Genomic DNA, 15146 nt, shown 5'->3' on the forward strand with positions numbered 1-15146 from the left:
CTGCCTTGTCTGTCATCAATGAGACCTTTGGATTTCAGATCATTATAACTGAAACAGCCTTCCTTTGTCTCCTATCAGTCTAGTGCAAACATTTATATTATCAACATCCCTGAAGCGCACCAGGGCGTGGTGTAGGGATGTAGCTTCTTCTCATTCCTCAAGCAAGGAGGACATGGGTACTTTGTGTGAAGCTCATTTCTGGTGTACCCGGCCGTGATATTGCTGGAATATTGCTAAAAGCGGCGTAAAACCAAACTCACTCACTCACTCAAGCAAGGAGGAATAATATCATTCATAAGTTTGCAAAAATAGATGTAAAACACAAATCTAAGTATTCTTAGTGTACTTACATTTAATGATATTTTAATCATGTTTTATTATGTGGTTAAGGTCTTCTCTCCCGACCAACCTCGGCTCTGTACCCGTCAAACTGCCTTGAGACGTTATCAAAAACAACGAGACAGTTGTAAAAAATTGTTGAAGGAAGCCTTCGTAAAATACTTAGATCCCAACTCTACCTTCAAAAATGTTAAAAGTTACAAGTTATTACATTACACTATTACATTTATATCATTGTTGAAACACTGATGCAGTGGAGTTCCCGATTTCCTGAAATTTCGCTTATGTGTTTTGTTGTGCAGATCATGTGACCGAGAATGGATCTGTGTTATAACTCATTGGAACAATTAATCTTCCTGTACTCCATTTATTCCGGCGCTCGGCATCGGCGGGATAAAACAAGGACTAGCCGAATCGTACTACAGTCCGTTTGAGTCAGAAACGGACCGATGAATTGCAAATTTTATCATTGTACAAAATTGCCACATAAATAAAGGGACAGCCAGTTGTTAGAGAAGCACGTGCACAAGTGCCCACCAAATTATTGATTCATTAGCCTGTGCTGTGCCGTCTCCATCCTTTCTCGCACACCTGGCTGTCCCTTTCTCTGCACTCCTCCCTCGTAACAAATAGTGAACTGTGTCAAAATTTTAATGATAGTTTCTGTGCGATAACACCTTATCGTACCATGTCGTTCTTCTTTTCTATTACCACTAAATGACCTGCAACAATATGTAGCTGATAGAAAATGCCCTGAAATGTGCACAATAATGCATTTCAGGGAAACACAGGTGAATGATAGATTATAGAAGCAGGAACCCATTTGGAGATATTACGAATGTTTTTAAATTTTGATAGATGCTATGTTTTACCATGTTTAATAATTTTGATACACTTTGCTTGGCGTTTCTAATATTCAATAGAGTGACTTCATAATGATTTTGAAAAGAAGTTGAGGCATTTGATCTCTCTAATTTGCATCGATACCCGCATATGACCCCAACGGATATAAACAATATCTGTAGACTTTTATCCTGACGAGGACACTATGCATTGTAAGATATATTTGAATATTAAGATCTTGAATTTACTACCCTGCAAAAGTTAGACTCACAATGCATGTATACATGAATGTTTAAAATTGTGCTCTATAAATATATATATTTGATCTAAATATCTAATATAAGCGTTCTGGCATTATTTGTGTAATCAATAATACAAGGGTATTACAGGGTGGGGGGTTTGCTTAACACCTATTAAAAGAAGTACTTTTTTTTATATGAATGCCGGGGCGGTGGTGTAGCCTAATGGTTAAAGCGTTGGCTCGTCACGCCGAAGACCCGGGTTCGAATCCCCACATGGGTACAACGTGTGAAGCCCATTTCTGGTGTCCCCCGCCGTGATGTTGCTGGAATATTGCTAAAAGCGGCGTAAAACCAAACTCAGTCAGTCAGCAGTCAGTATATGAATGCCCTCTTATGTCTTGCTTTATTCTCTTATAGCGAGAACATCTCATGTTACGCTGTTAGCTGCAGTCTGGGGAGAAGAACGATTCAACCGCTACGTTGAACCCGAGGTACAGATTACTCCAGCTGCTGCACAGGTCACAGGCATACGTGTTGAGGGGAGAAGGATGTTTCACTACAGTGAAGAAGTTTATCCTGTATCTTTAAAGACGGCTATTGGAGACCTGATTTCCTTTCTTAGCAAAAGTGAAGGCAATGTTCTGGTTGGGCACAATATCAAGTTATATGATTGTCCATTACTTTTCAATGCATTACTTGCCATTGATTACATACCACAATTTTCAAATCATGTACATGGTTTTCTAGGTGGTTTTCTAGATACACTTCAGCTATTCAAATTGACAAATCCTGGACTTAATTCATATGCTCAGGTTGAGTTGTTTAAAAATATTGTGGGGAGTGACTATGTTGCACATGATGCCTTGTCAGATGCCTTGTCATTGCAACAGCTGTACTCAGCTTGTCATGCTTCTCTTGATGCAAAGACCCAATCTACTTTTTGTGTGAAGTACTGTACAGACTCCTTGGCACGGTCTAAAGCTATAAAAGCTAATCTCCCAAGCCTTCAACACCTTGTGTGTGAAAAGGTTTTATCTACAAATATGGCCAGAAAGATAGCCTCTAGTGGTCTCTGCTTTGACCACTTGAACGTAGTTTACAAGAGACAGGGAGATATTGGATTATCCAATGTGTTTGCTAAAAAGTACCAGACTGACTGACTGACTGAGTTTGGTTTTACGCCGCTTTGAGCAATATTCCAGCAACATCACGGCGGGGGACACCAGAAATGGGCTTCACACATTGTGCCCATGTGGGGACTCGAACCCGGGTCTTCGGCGTGACGAGCCAACGCTTTAACCATTAGGCTACCCCACCGCCCCGAAAAGTATCAGAACAAATGCAGGCAAGCTCTCAGAAGATTGTAAATTCTCTATCTCACTACCTTTCCAAAGTTACAGTTTGATCAAACTTTGTTGTTTCAAGATGACCTGTATTTTGTTTAGTTCAGTGCTTTACACTGTAAAATTCCATTATCTTAAAAGATATTTTTATCTCCCAATGTCCTAAGGTGACAATTCAAAATTAAAGAGGAATGATAGTGAAGATCTGCTGAAATCTTCCATGTGTCAAGGTGACCTTGAAAAATATGTCAAGGTCACCAAAAACTACTGGACCCTGCACCTTCTCTAGATGAAGTTTGGTGTCAAGTATGAAAAGAAATCCAGTGAACTGTTTTTGAGATTTATTACATGCTAAACAGTGAGAGAAAAGTGCTCATCACTACAGTGAGATATCGCTTTTCTCATCACTGTGAAAATATCACAAAGAGGATGATGTAACCTGAACATCAGCAGTTGCTAAGTGACAGTGCAACAATGGTATGATGAGGTCAGAAAGAGCTAAAGTGGACCATTATGTAATATAATGTTACACATTGTGTCATAGCGGAAAAATACCCTCAGTGACCCATGTTTTTTTTATACTTATTTTTATGGCAAAACATGTTGTCATTAACATATTTGAATTTAGAAAAAAGTTTAATACTAGAAATTATGAAAATGAGGGATCATGTCAGAAGTTTGCTGATTTTCCCATAGACTCCCATTTTAAAAGTCTTGGCTAGCCAAGGATTCTTCAAGACTCCATATCTCCAGAAAACCCACAGTACCCCCTCCTTTTCTGTGCTGTTTTTACAAATACAAACGTCATACTTTAAAAATATACCATTTAGAAAAAAAGTTTAATACTATTTATATTACCAGCGAACATCCTTAAGGGTTATATTTACCAATACAGGTAAAAATGTAATTCCATCAGTATTGCCATCATCCGCTACGATTACTGACTAAAAAAGGTCTTTTAATTGAGTGTTTGAGACGCTGTATCTGTCTTTGAGGTTGCCTGTTCTAGTCCTGGTGAAGAACATGTTCCAAATCGTCAAGATTCTGTACCGTACCGGAGGAACCCTCTGACGAGCACGGCATCCTGCTGGCCAGGGATGAGTTGTGATCGCTACCTGGCATAGGAAATCCATCACTGCGCGGCTTCTGTGGGGCTAGCGCTGTTATCTGGGCCTTGTCAGAGCACAATGGTTGTCGAAATGTGGTGCTACAAGCCAGTCCAGGATCTCCCTTTGTTCATAGGATTGACAGATTGAAATTTACAGTCGTACGACAGACACCACCACACTGTAACGTACCCACGCTAAATGAAACCTGTTCGAGGGCGTTTCTCAGTCATTCTCAGTTAAGTTGTACAAATGCTGTCGGACTGGTTACAGGCCCCGCTATCCATACCGTGAAACCGTTTTTCCCATGAAATCGACAGTATTCAATAGTCAGATGTAATAGAATTTTTTTGGTAAACTACAATAGTCACAAACATTTGAGAAAATATTTGAAACTGACTGTTTCTTTACAGTTGGTTGTGATTTTCTTGCTGTCGGCAAAGCATATTGCCGTCAATGGTTCTCTTCTAGATAATACTAATTACTTACAAGTCAACGTAATAAACCAGAATAATGAAATTTCAAAGTGTGCTTTTATATTTAAGAACATAAAAATCAAGAATGAGAAAGAAACAAAAAGACAATTTTTTGTTTTAATTTTGTCGGTAGAAGTAACGTAATTTACGTTATGGTAACTGATGTACATAACATTTACTACATATAAACAAGTTTAGCAAGTAAAATGGGTTGTATTCTATGCCGAACACAATATTGCTTTCAAACAAATGTCAACTGATCAACAAGGAAAATTAATAGAACGAACTTATCCATTTTATCTTCAGTTATTGGAACGATTTTTTTAAGGATGTAATCATACGTGACGGTCACAGTAAAATAAGTCTAATAGGAATCGATGCTGGCCCTAATCCATTTACATGGATAGCATAACCGTGCATGTTTCCAAACATTAAATCACCAAAACGGAGTAATGTGGCCCTCATCCTGGACATTTAATATAAGGATGTAATTTACGTTTTGTAATTTACGTTTAGTAGATGTTCAGAAATTCCTTCTAAGTGCAAAAGTGCACCACAAATACCCTATGCAATCACACGTTGGAAGCAGTGGTCATTACAGCACGTCATTCGAATGTGAACTTTGATGAACCGGAGTTTCCTGATTCATCCTGAAGTAGAATAAGTGTTTTTCAATGATAAGGATAACTGTACTGTTTTGACACATGCTGTATAATGATTCTGAGTTACATTTTTGCAACATTATGATAATATATTGATTAATCAGTTTAAATACTTTCGTAATTCAGACATGATTTATGAAAACCATTCTTTGCCTTCCATGCATGACCCTGTAACGTAAATTACAGGAATTGTGACGTATATTACTTTTCATTGCCTCTACATTAATCTTTTCTGTAAAAAGCACAGATGTATAAAGTAAGCTGAATGTTGAAACAGATGGTTTCCTATCAAGTGATAAAGCAGTAAACCTGTGATTGGATCGTGGAGATTTAAATTTAAAGATGTAAACAGAACTAATTTCAGTGTTTGATTATTTGTTGATGTAGTTCTTTATATGATACTTGTGAAACTGCACATAATGATGATAATACTTAAAAACATCCATGTTTTATCTTTAAACAAATGGCTATTGGGATACTCTTCAAAGTAGTGATGTTATTGCATGCGATTAATAATAAAGCATTTATGAAGTCTAATATTAACTGGTAACGTAAATTACATTACTTTATTTGGGATTGTTTGGAAAGTGTCATTATGTTAAATGATGGAATCTATACATTATTGCTTGAATTGTGGTCATCTATTACAGATATTATAGCTAATTCTCAAGCAGAGAAAGAAAGAAAATACAGATAACGGGAAAATCAGCATTGGGAAACAAATGGAATAGGAAAGAATTGGAACGTGTTAAAAGTATTATAAGCAGACCAGTACACTGTTTAGAGCTGAAAAAGAAAAATTAACCGTAGAGAAAGAAACAAAAAGAAATGTCAGAAAATATGGAGAAAATGTAAAAGGCATTCTAGCTACTATGACCCAGAATGAAGCGACTGCAGAAGTTGTTCCACGGGAGCCTGTAGTGACTAAAAAGTACAACACACGAACCAGTGATTTTAAGCTACCTGCTTTTATTCATGTACAAGTTTCTGTGTTTTATGCGTTCATATACGTCAATTGTTCTTCGAAACCTCTGCTTTGGTCCTTGCTTATGATAGTATCACCTATGCCCATTTATATTTAAAGTTGCAATTGTTGACTGGTAATTTACGTGACAGTCGTATTTTGATCAGGGTTTATGTGTCTAATGTTCAAGGTCAGGTTAACCAAAAGTTGTTGGTTTCATTAATTAGTTGTCAATTTGGAAAAAAACCCTTCTAAATATAGGCATTTAGGAGTTGCACCTTTTGTCATTTGGTATTGTTTATTTGTATCAAAATTAATGAAACATTGTAATTTACGTCACTCAAAAAAAGAATGAGTTGTTACACAGATGACCGTTAGGACCAGCGTTGGGACCAGCATGTGAGATTATTGCCTGACAATACAGTATCACAGTGACAGGTGATAATCAAATATGAAACGCAGCAATTCTGTTTTAGCATTATCGATGAGAAAGCGTATCAGTTTTAACAATGTCATTTCCTTTGATACCCAGTATAAAAAATCTGAAATAATAAAGTACATGCCCGGATGTTCATATTGCTTTTCCACATAGATGACATGTGAAACTGTCTATCTTATTCTGCTGTTTTTGAAAATATCAAAGTATTACTATTTGAAAGGCAGCTGGTCATTGTGGCGTGGGTGTCGTCACGTAAATTTCATTGTAACATCAGGGTACAGTAGTATAAAGAGCTGTTGCAGGGTAATTGTCTGTGCCTGAGTGCTGAATATTTAGTAACAGGTTCTCTAATGCTTGTACTTCATGAAAAGTAATGCAATTTACCGAACATGAAACATTTTTTTCCCGCGAGTTTCCACTGGCAATTGTACATTTTAACTGAGAATGGCTGTTCTATGTGCGTATGTCGTGTTGGTACGACGCCAGACACGTGCTCTGCTGTCGACCATGTACAGAAGAGAAGTCAACTTATCATACGGGTTACATTTTCTCCCGGATGCTAGAATCCAGTAACGACAACCTCTATGACAAGCTAAACGAACAGCTGAGTGTCCATCTGTAAATACAGGTCTCCTCACTGGTTTTCTGGCACGAATTCCTGCAGTTTGACCCGTGAAGATCCGAGTTAGAAGTAGTCTTTAGCAACCCATGCTTGTAAGATCGGGTGTTCAGGCTCGCTGGCTTTGTTGACACTTTTCATCCAATCCCAGTTGCGTAGATCAATGATCGCTAATCACTGGCTTGACTCTTAGAAACTTTATAAGTTACAGACCGCCTCTTAAAATCTGGAATATTGCTGAGTGCGGCGTTAAAAGTAAGTGAGTGAGTGAATGTAGTTTTACGCCGATTTATCAATATTCCAGCATTATCACGACGGGGGACACCAGAAATGGGCTTCACACATTATACCAATGTGGGGAATCGAACCCGGGTCTTCGGCGTGAAGGGTGAACAATTTAACCACTAGGCTACCCCACCGCCCCGCGTTAAAGAAGAAGATTGTCCGGTCCAGAACGCCACCAAAGTGAGTGAGTGTTAAAATTTAAAGTCACATCGGCAGTATTTATCGTGACCAAGAAAGTTGTACATTTATAATGAATAAAACAAAGTTAGAAAACATACCTACCTTTCACAGAAATACATTTAAAAATAGTAAGTAGATCTTAAATACTACATGGAGTGTGATTGTATCTGTTTGTCTATCTGAAGTATAAATTCCAGTGCCAGTTAGTTTTGCACGTCTGTTTGAAATCGTTCGCCTCCGTGGTGTAGTGGTTAGAGCGTCCGCCCGGAGAGCGGAAGGTCGCGGGTTCGATCCCCGACCACGTCATACCAAAAGACGTTAAAATATGGTACTTGTTGGTCCCTGCCTGCCATTAATGGGACTAGTCGGCTCGGAGTCAGTATAATGTGTCTGAGTGGGGTATTCATGCTTCACTGCGGCATGGTATCTCAGTGGGCTAGCACTATAAATCCAGCTTAAGTCTGGGCTAGTACAAGCAGCCGCACATACCCATACACACGCATGCACGTCGTCATATAAGCGAAATACTCAAGCACGACGTAAAACCCAATTTCACCTCACCGTCGTGCTTGGGAATATTTCGCTCATATGACGACGTGCATGCGTGTGTATGTGTATGTGCGGCTGCTTGTACTAGCCCAGACTGAAGCTGGTTTTATAGTGCTAGCCCACTGAGATACCATGCCGCAGTGAAGCATGAATACCCCACTCAGACACATTATACTGACTCCGAGCCGACCAGTCCTTGTTGTACCCATTAATGCCGAGCGCCAGGCAGGGACCAATAAGTACCATATTTTAACACCTTTTGGTATGACGCGGTCGAGGATCGAACCCGCGACCTTCCGCTCTCCGGGCGGACGCTCTAACCACTACACCACGGAGGCGGTCTTGAACACAACAATTTAAATGGCCCTCACATGACAACTGAACGGCTAGTTGTAGCTTTCGTTCACATTCGAACCAGCCTCAAAACATTTGATCTTGCACAAGCATTACGTTATTATAGAATTGATATTTTCTATTCTGAATGACCCTTCGAAAGTTGAAATTGTTTTATGGCTCCATTCATGTGAATAGTAGCATCAATTAAAGCTTCACGCGTGTTTCTTTTGTTTTTTGATCAATATATTTATAAATATGTCACACCTAAATCTTCATGAAATAGGTTCCAGAACAGGATAAAGACATTGTGTTGATCATATATGTTAAGTTACATCACAATTCAGTGAATCCAATTTATATGTTTTGGCCGATATTGTAAAACCCTCGACAGGCTGGGATCTGGCTGGTGAACTTCGGCTCCGTACAGTCCTCGTCACCCGTCTCAGCCTTGACACCTGATTCATCGCTTCAGGTGACAAGCATAGGTTGCTGGGAACATGTTCCACAAAGGTAACCCTCAATGGTGCCGCAAGTAGGGTAGAGTGAACTCTGGGGCATTGCCATGCGATTGCAGTAAATCAAACTTGAAAGTTTTGAGACAACCATTTGATACAAACATATGAAAGTGGGAAGTGGCAATGATATATGACTTCGTTATCGATTTCCCTTCTTGTTATATAAAAGGGGAGGCATGCTGGTTATCATATCTGTCGAGTCAGCACTTTGTACCGACTCTGCCACATAACAATGTTAGACAAGCAGATTTATGTGTTTCAATAAGCACATTGAGTTACAACCATAGTGTTAATCATTTCTCTCTCTTGGAACAGATGCTGGTGCATCCATCATCGTCACTGGTGCTGTTAATCCACGGCACAGACTTTGGTTATGATCATAAGGAAGACATATAGGTACATGTATATAGACCAAACCCTTTTACTATATGAAACGATATTAATAGGGCAGGGTCTATACACCTACATGTCTTTCTAACGCTGTTTCTAAGCGAGACGGGGCGGTGGGGTAGCCTAGTGGTTAAAGCGTTGGCTCGTCACGCCGAAGACCCGGGTTCGATTCCCCACATGGGCACAATGTGTTAAGCCCATTTCTGGTGTCCCCCGCCGTGATATTGCTGGAATATTGCTAAAAGCGGCGTAAAACTAAACTCAGTCAGTCAGTCAGTCAGTCAGTCAGTCTAAGCGAGACACGCCCCTATGGATATGATGTCATGGCTATTAAGACGTATCCAGCAGGTGCATGAAAAATGTTCATGGAATTATTGGTTTGCATGAAATATGTCGTGATTAATGTATCATGTTAAGTTTGCTAATTCTTCAGAGTTTAATTTACTTTTATGCCGCTTTTAGCAATATTCTCGCAATATTCCTTGGGACACCAGAAATGTGCTTCACACATTGTGGGGAATCGAACCCGGGCCTTCGGCGTGACGAGCGAACGCTTTAACTACAAGGCTATCCCACCGCCCCTAAGTTCTTTAGATCTTCCAAGCAAAACAGTTTGGAATGTGGGTGTCCCGTTCTAGGGGAAATTTAACATGAGGAGAAATTAAGAGCACTACTGCTGCTGCTGCTGCTGACCTGGAACGATCCGGGTTGGAAATGGTCTTCAGCAACCCATACTTGTGGTAAAAGGCGACAAATGGGATCGGATTGTCTGGTCCAGACTCGATTATTTACAGATTTGCAGCGTTAAACCATACACACACAAAAACAAAACAAAACAAACAAACACACAAACAAAAAGCTACAGAGACTTAACAGCAGTCAAAGCAGTCTAAACATTTTACATGTGAGGAGGAAAAGTCGAATAGATTCCCCACATGTCCTATTTCTTGGCTCACGCTGATATTGCTATTGTACCGCTAAAAGCGACGTAAAATCATGCTCACTCACGAGTTAGTTTCCAAACATTGGGTAAATAGTACCAGACTGTAACCATTCCTTGTGCTTCCCTGCGAATACCCGCCAATTAAAGTGAGAAACATGTGCTGCTTTCGATTTAACAACAGAGTAATATAATGTTGTTTTACGCCATACACAACTGTAGCATGACGGCCTGTAAAAAATTGGGACCAGTGTTTGACAGCATAGAAAAGGTCCATCCGATGACAAGCAAACATTAATGACCAACCGATCCTCGTTTTCGTCAAGCAAAATTGTACTTGTAACCTATCAGTGCCGCAATCTTCGAGGGAATACATGTCAAACTGACTTCAGGGGAATACATGTCAAATTGACTTCAGGGGAATACATGTCAAACTGACTTCAGGGGAATACATGTCAAATTGACTTCAGGGGAATACATGTCCAATTGACTTCAGGGGAATACATGTCAAACTGACTTCAGGGGAATACATGTATCAAATTGACTTCAGGGGAATACATGTCAAACTGACTTCACATGTCAAACTGGGGAATACATGTCAAACTGACTTCAGGGGAATACATGTCAAACTGACTTCAGGGGGTCAAAATACATGTCAAACTGGGGAATACACAATTGACTTCAGGGTACATGTCAAACTGACTTCAGGGGAATACATGTCAAACTGACTTCAGGGGAATACATGTCAAACTGACTTCAGGGGTCAAACTGACTTCAGGGGAATACATGTCCAATTGACTTCAGGGGAATACATGTCCAATTGACTTCAGGGGAATACATGTCCAATTGACTTCAGGGGAATACATGTCAAGCAGAAACGATGTCAGTATTTCAACACTGATAATTGCATACTTGATTTACGTAAGTGGGCCAATTGATATCCAATAAATATCGCATACCTGATTTACGTCAGCAATTGATTTGCATGTGCCTTTGCATGTGTTTGTGACGGGTGCCACCGGTAGGGAAGCTCAGCTTTCAGCGAACACCTTGTATCAAGATTATAACATAGTAATTCAGAAACACATGCTCACGTCAGAGTTGGAACCATGTGACTGACTCTAAAAATACAAAGATTTGTAATGATTAAAAAATGGATTTTGCCATGTATATTTAGTATGTCTCACAAAATGATAGAGTGAGAGAGTATGGTTTCACGCCGCTTTAAGCAATATTCCAGCAATATCACGGCGGGGGACACCAGATATGGGCTTCACACATTGCGCCCATGTGGGGAATTAAGGCGGGCCTTCGAACCCGAGTGAACGCTTTAACCACTAGGCTACCCCACCGCCCCACAAAATGATAGAAATATTTTAGTTGTATAAAGTTTTTTATATTGTATGAGTTGTTTTCGAATACAATACAGGTTAAAAGTAATCCATTTATGCTAAACGTGACGTCTATGAGTGTATGGAAAGCTGTACGAGATAACAAATTTCCGTCACCAGCAATATACCTGGTTACGAAGGGTCATGGTCACACCAGACCAATCCAGACCAGATATATTACTGATAAGAATCTGCTGCTAACTTCACAGGCTCGAAGATACATAAATCCTCTCTCGTCAGGTGGATCCCGCTATGATTTAGAGATCACGATGCTGAGGGTGACGCTTCTGCTGCTGGCGGTGACTGCCGCCCTGGCCCGTATGAATGTGTTGTTTTTAGTGTCAGATGACATGAGGCCGGAACTCTCAATTTTTGGTGGAAAAGACTTCCCCAGTCCTGTTCATCCTCCGATACATTCACCCAACCTTGACGCCCTCGCTCGGAAAAGTCTTCTGTTAAAGAGAGCCCATGTTCAGCAGGCTGTGTGTTCCCCGAGCAGATCATCTCTCCTCACAGGACGAAGACCGGACACTACCCATGTGTATGATCTACAAGCTTACTGGAGAGATGTGGGAGGTAACTTCACCACCATCCCTCAGTATTTCAAGGAACACGGCTACAGGACGATAGGATCGGGTAAGATTTTCCATCCAGGACATGCTTCTAACTACAACGACCCGATCTCCTGGACAGACCCGTATTTTGAAGTCGGAGGTGAAGCCAACAATTTTGTATACAAGGAGCATGTTTCCTGGTTGAATGTGCCGATGGATGTTCTTAAGAACAACTCCCTTCAAGACACCCAGAATGCAGATTATGCCATTAAAATGATTAGAGAAGCAGCACCAGAGGCTAGATCTGGAGAGCGTCCTTTCTTTATCGGTCAAGGATTCCACAAACCTCATCTTCCCTTTGTGGCACCACAGATGTTTTTTGACTTGTACCCCGAGTCCTCAATAAGTCTTCCACCGAACCCCTACGCTCCTGATAGGATGCCGGAAATTGCATGGTCTAATTATTATACTACAGAGCTCGGAGCTTACGAAGACATTGAGAAATTACACGTTACAGGAGACATCAACACCACTCTCCCAAACGATGTCATCCTCAACTTGAGGAGAGCCTACTACAGCGCTCTCAGCTACACGGACTACGAACTGGGACGAGTTATCCAGGAGCTGGAGAATCAAGGCCTGGCCAACAACACAATTATCTCCTTCTGGGGAGATCACGGTTGGCAACTGGGGAACACGGTGAGTGGTGCAAACACACGGACTTTGACATCGCCACCCACGCCCCGATGATGGTACATGTGCCGGGTCTCACTGACAAGGGCATTGTGACTGAAGAACTCACCGAGTTTGTGGATCTGTTTCCTACTCTGGTAGAAGCTGCAGGTCTACCTCCTATAAATCTGTGTCCAGAAAACTCCACTAACGTTCTAGTCTGCACTGAAGGCACTAGTTTGATACCTCTGATAACAAACCCAGCAAGTCCCAACTGGAAGAAGGCTGTGTTCTCCCAGTATCCGAGGAATGAATACAACGGAAATCAAACGGGCTACAGCATGACCACCGATCATTACAGATACACAGAGTGGGTCAAATTCAACATACAACCTGTGTACAAGCCGGACTGGACAGAAGTGTTTGGTGTGGAGCTGTACGACCATTATGGCGATCCTGAGGAAAACAAGAATCTGGCTTATGATTCCGCCTACAGTGCTCTGGTGGCTCAATTCAGCAAACAACTACATGCTGGTTGGAGGGCAGCTTTACCCAAATAGGAGGAAAATATAGGGATGTTTCAATCAGAGTACCTGGTGTGTTAATTGTTTGATTTTGTTGATACACTGCACTAGACAACATTAAAACTATAGAGACAATCTAGTTTTAGAATATTTTCATATACACATGTCTGTATGTGCAGATTGTGTGAAGTGCAGAATATGCTTACCATTATATTATATTATCTAATTTCAGCCTCCTACGTCCAGTGGAATCTGTTTCAGGGCTGCGTATGCTCTGACGCTGACATGTACTACATAATACATGTAAATATCTTGTGTGGCAAAGTCTGAGTGAAATGAAGTTTAGATTGCTGTGTATCACTGTAAATGGAAAGGAGGTGTATGAGCAGGAATTCAATGAGCAGAGTTACATCCCTTCGCTTGCACAGGATCCACAGTTACTCAGCACCCGTCCACCAGGCGCCTCTGAATCTGTTATTATAATTTCGATTATCTAGTTCTCTCTGATTATGTCTCACGGTCTGTAAGCACCAACTATGTGCTCGTTGGTTTCAAAGACAGTGGAGTGAGTGAGTATGGTTTTACGCCGCTTTTAGCAATATTCCAGCAATATCACGGCGGAGGACACCAGAAATGGGCTTCACACATTGTGCCCATGTGGGGAATCGAACCCGGGTCTTCAGCGTGACGAGCGGACGCTTTAACCATTAGGCTACCCCACCGCCCCCCTCAAGACAGTGGAAACGTCTGAGATAATTGTATCATGTTGTGCATACCAGTCACCTGTCGTGCACTGGATAGTGTTATTGATATAATATGTTGAAACAAAACTATTCTGTGATATTTAATAATTAAATGAGTGGTGTGTACTTATGTCGGTCTGACAGCGCTAACCCACTGGGATACGTCAGTGTTATCCAACCAGTCACATACAATGGAATCCGAGTAAGCCTTGCTTGGGGGGCTTCACACATTGTACCCATGTTAGGAATCGAACCCAGGCCTTCGGCGTAACAAGCAAACGCTTTCTCCACTAGGCTACCCCACTGCCCCGAGTCAGGAAGAATTACAGCAGGTATAATTTTTTGTCATTGTTTGGTTTAACACAATCGAACCGGTGAGTGAGTGAGTGAGTGAGTGAGTGAGTGAGTTCGTGAGTGAGAGCATTAACCAAAAGTTATTATGTTTTTTTCACTCTTAATCGTGATGTAAAAAGTAGATTATACGACATATGCACTAGGGTTGCTATACCATAACTGTCCTGGACTTTGATATAACAACGGTTACTTGAGGACCCCTGAAGAGTGTTTTTATTAAATTTAATAGTTTTTTGGAAAATTTCTTGAAACGATTTATTTGTGCTTTTTATGACGTTTTTCACTTATTTGAATCCAAAACTATAGTATATATACATGGTGGTGTAAAATAAACACAACATACAATAGGTGCAAAAATAATTTAGTCTGCTCATTTACATATTTGTCTAAATGAAAGAACGTATGCAATGAAAACTGGATTTTATCACAACGTTACTCCGTTTGGACAGTGTATACTTAATGGTAAAAACAGAAGTATGATACTCGTATCGAAACAGAATATCGTGGTATAAATGTTCTTTTCATATTTAACCATCATCAAACACGCATGTTTACATTCTTTTGTTGGGCAGTTGACACAGAATGGCATTTCGTCATTTCAGAAAAAGGCGTAAGCCTTCGTAAAATGATTAAACTGAATCAAATATGGGCCTGTTGTACATCTACAATTATTTAAAATG

The 15146-nt window shown here is 40.5% G+C and overlaps 2 protein-coding genes across 2 annotated transcripts; both read left to right on the forward strand.

Annotated features, from left to right (window-relative positions):
* Positions 1 to 11815: 11815 nt before the first annotated feature.
* Positions 11816 to 13504, forward strand: LOC124287489 (iduronate 2-sulfatase-like). The gene has a single exon (XM_046724044.1). It carries the CDS (start codon positions 11889 to 11891, stop codon positions 12921 to 12923), a length of 1035 nt encoding a protein of 344 aa, XP_046580000.1. The 5' UTR covers positions 11816 to 11888; the 3' UTR covers positions 12924 to 13504.
* On the forward strand, positions 12923 to 13405 carry LOC124287445 (ulvan-active sulfatase-like). Its single transcript, XM_046723997.1, has one exon. The coding sequence runs from the start codon at positions 12923 to 12925 to the stop codon at positions 13403 to 13405; it is 483 nt and encodes a 160-aa protein (XP_046579953.1).
* Positions 13505 to 15146: the final 1642 nt, after the last annotated feature.

Source organism: Haliotis rubra, unplaced genomic scaffold (assembly GCF_003918875.1).
Source record: "Haliotis rubra isolate DU_JTF1 unplaced genomic scaffold, ASM391887v1 Scf400, whole genome shotgun sequence".
Classification (NCBI taxonomy): domain Eukaryota; kingdom Metazoa; phylum Mollusca; class Gastropoda; order Lepetellida; family Haliotidae; genus Haliotis; species Haliotis rubra.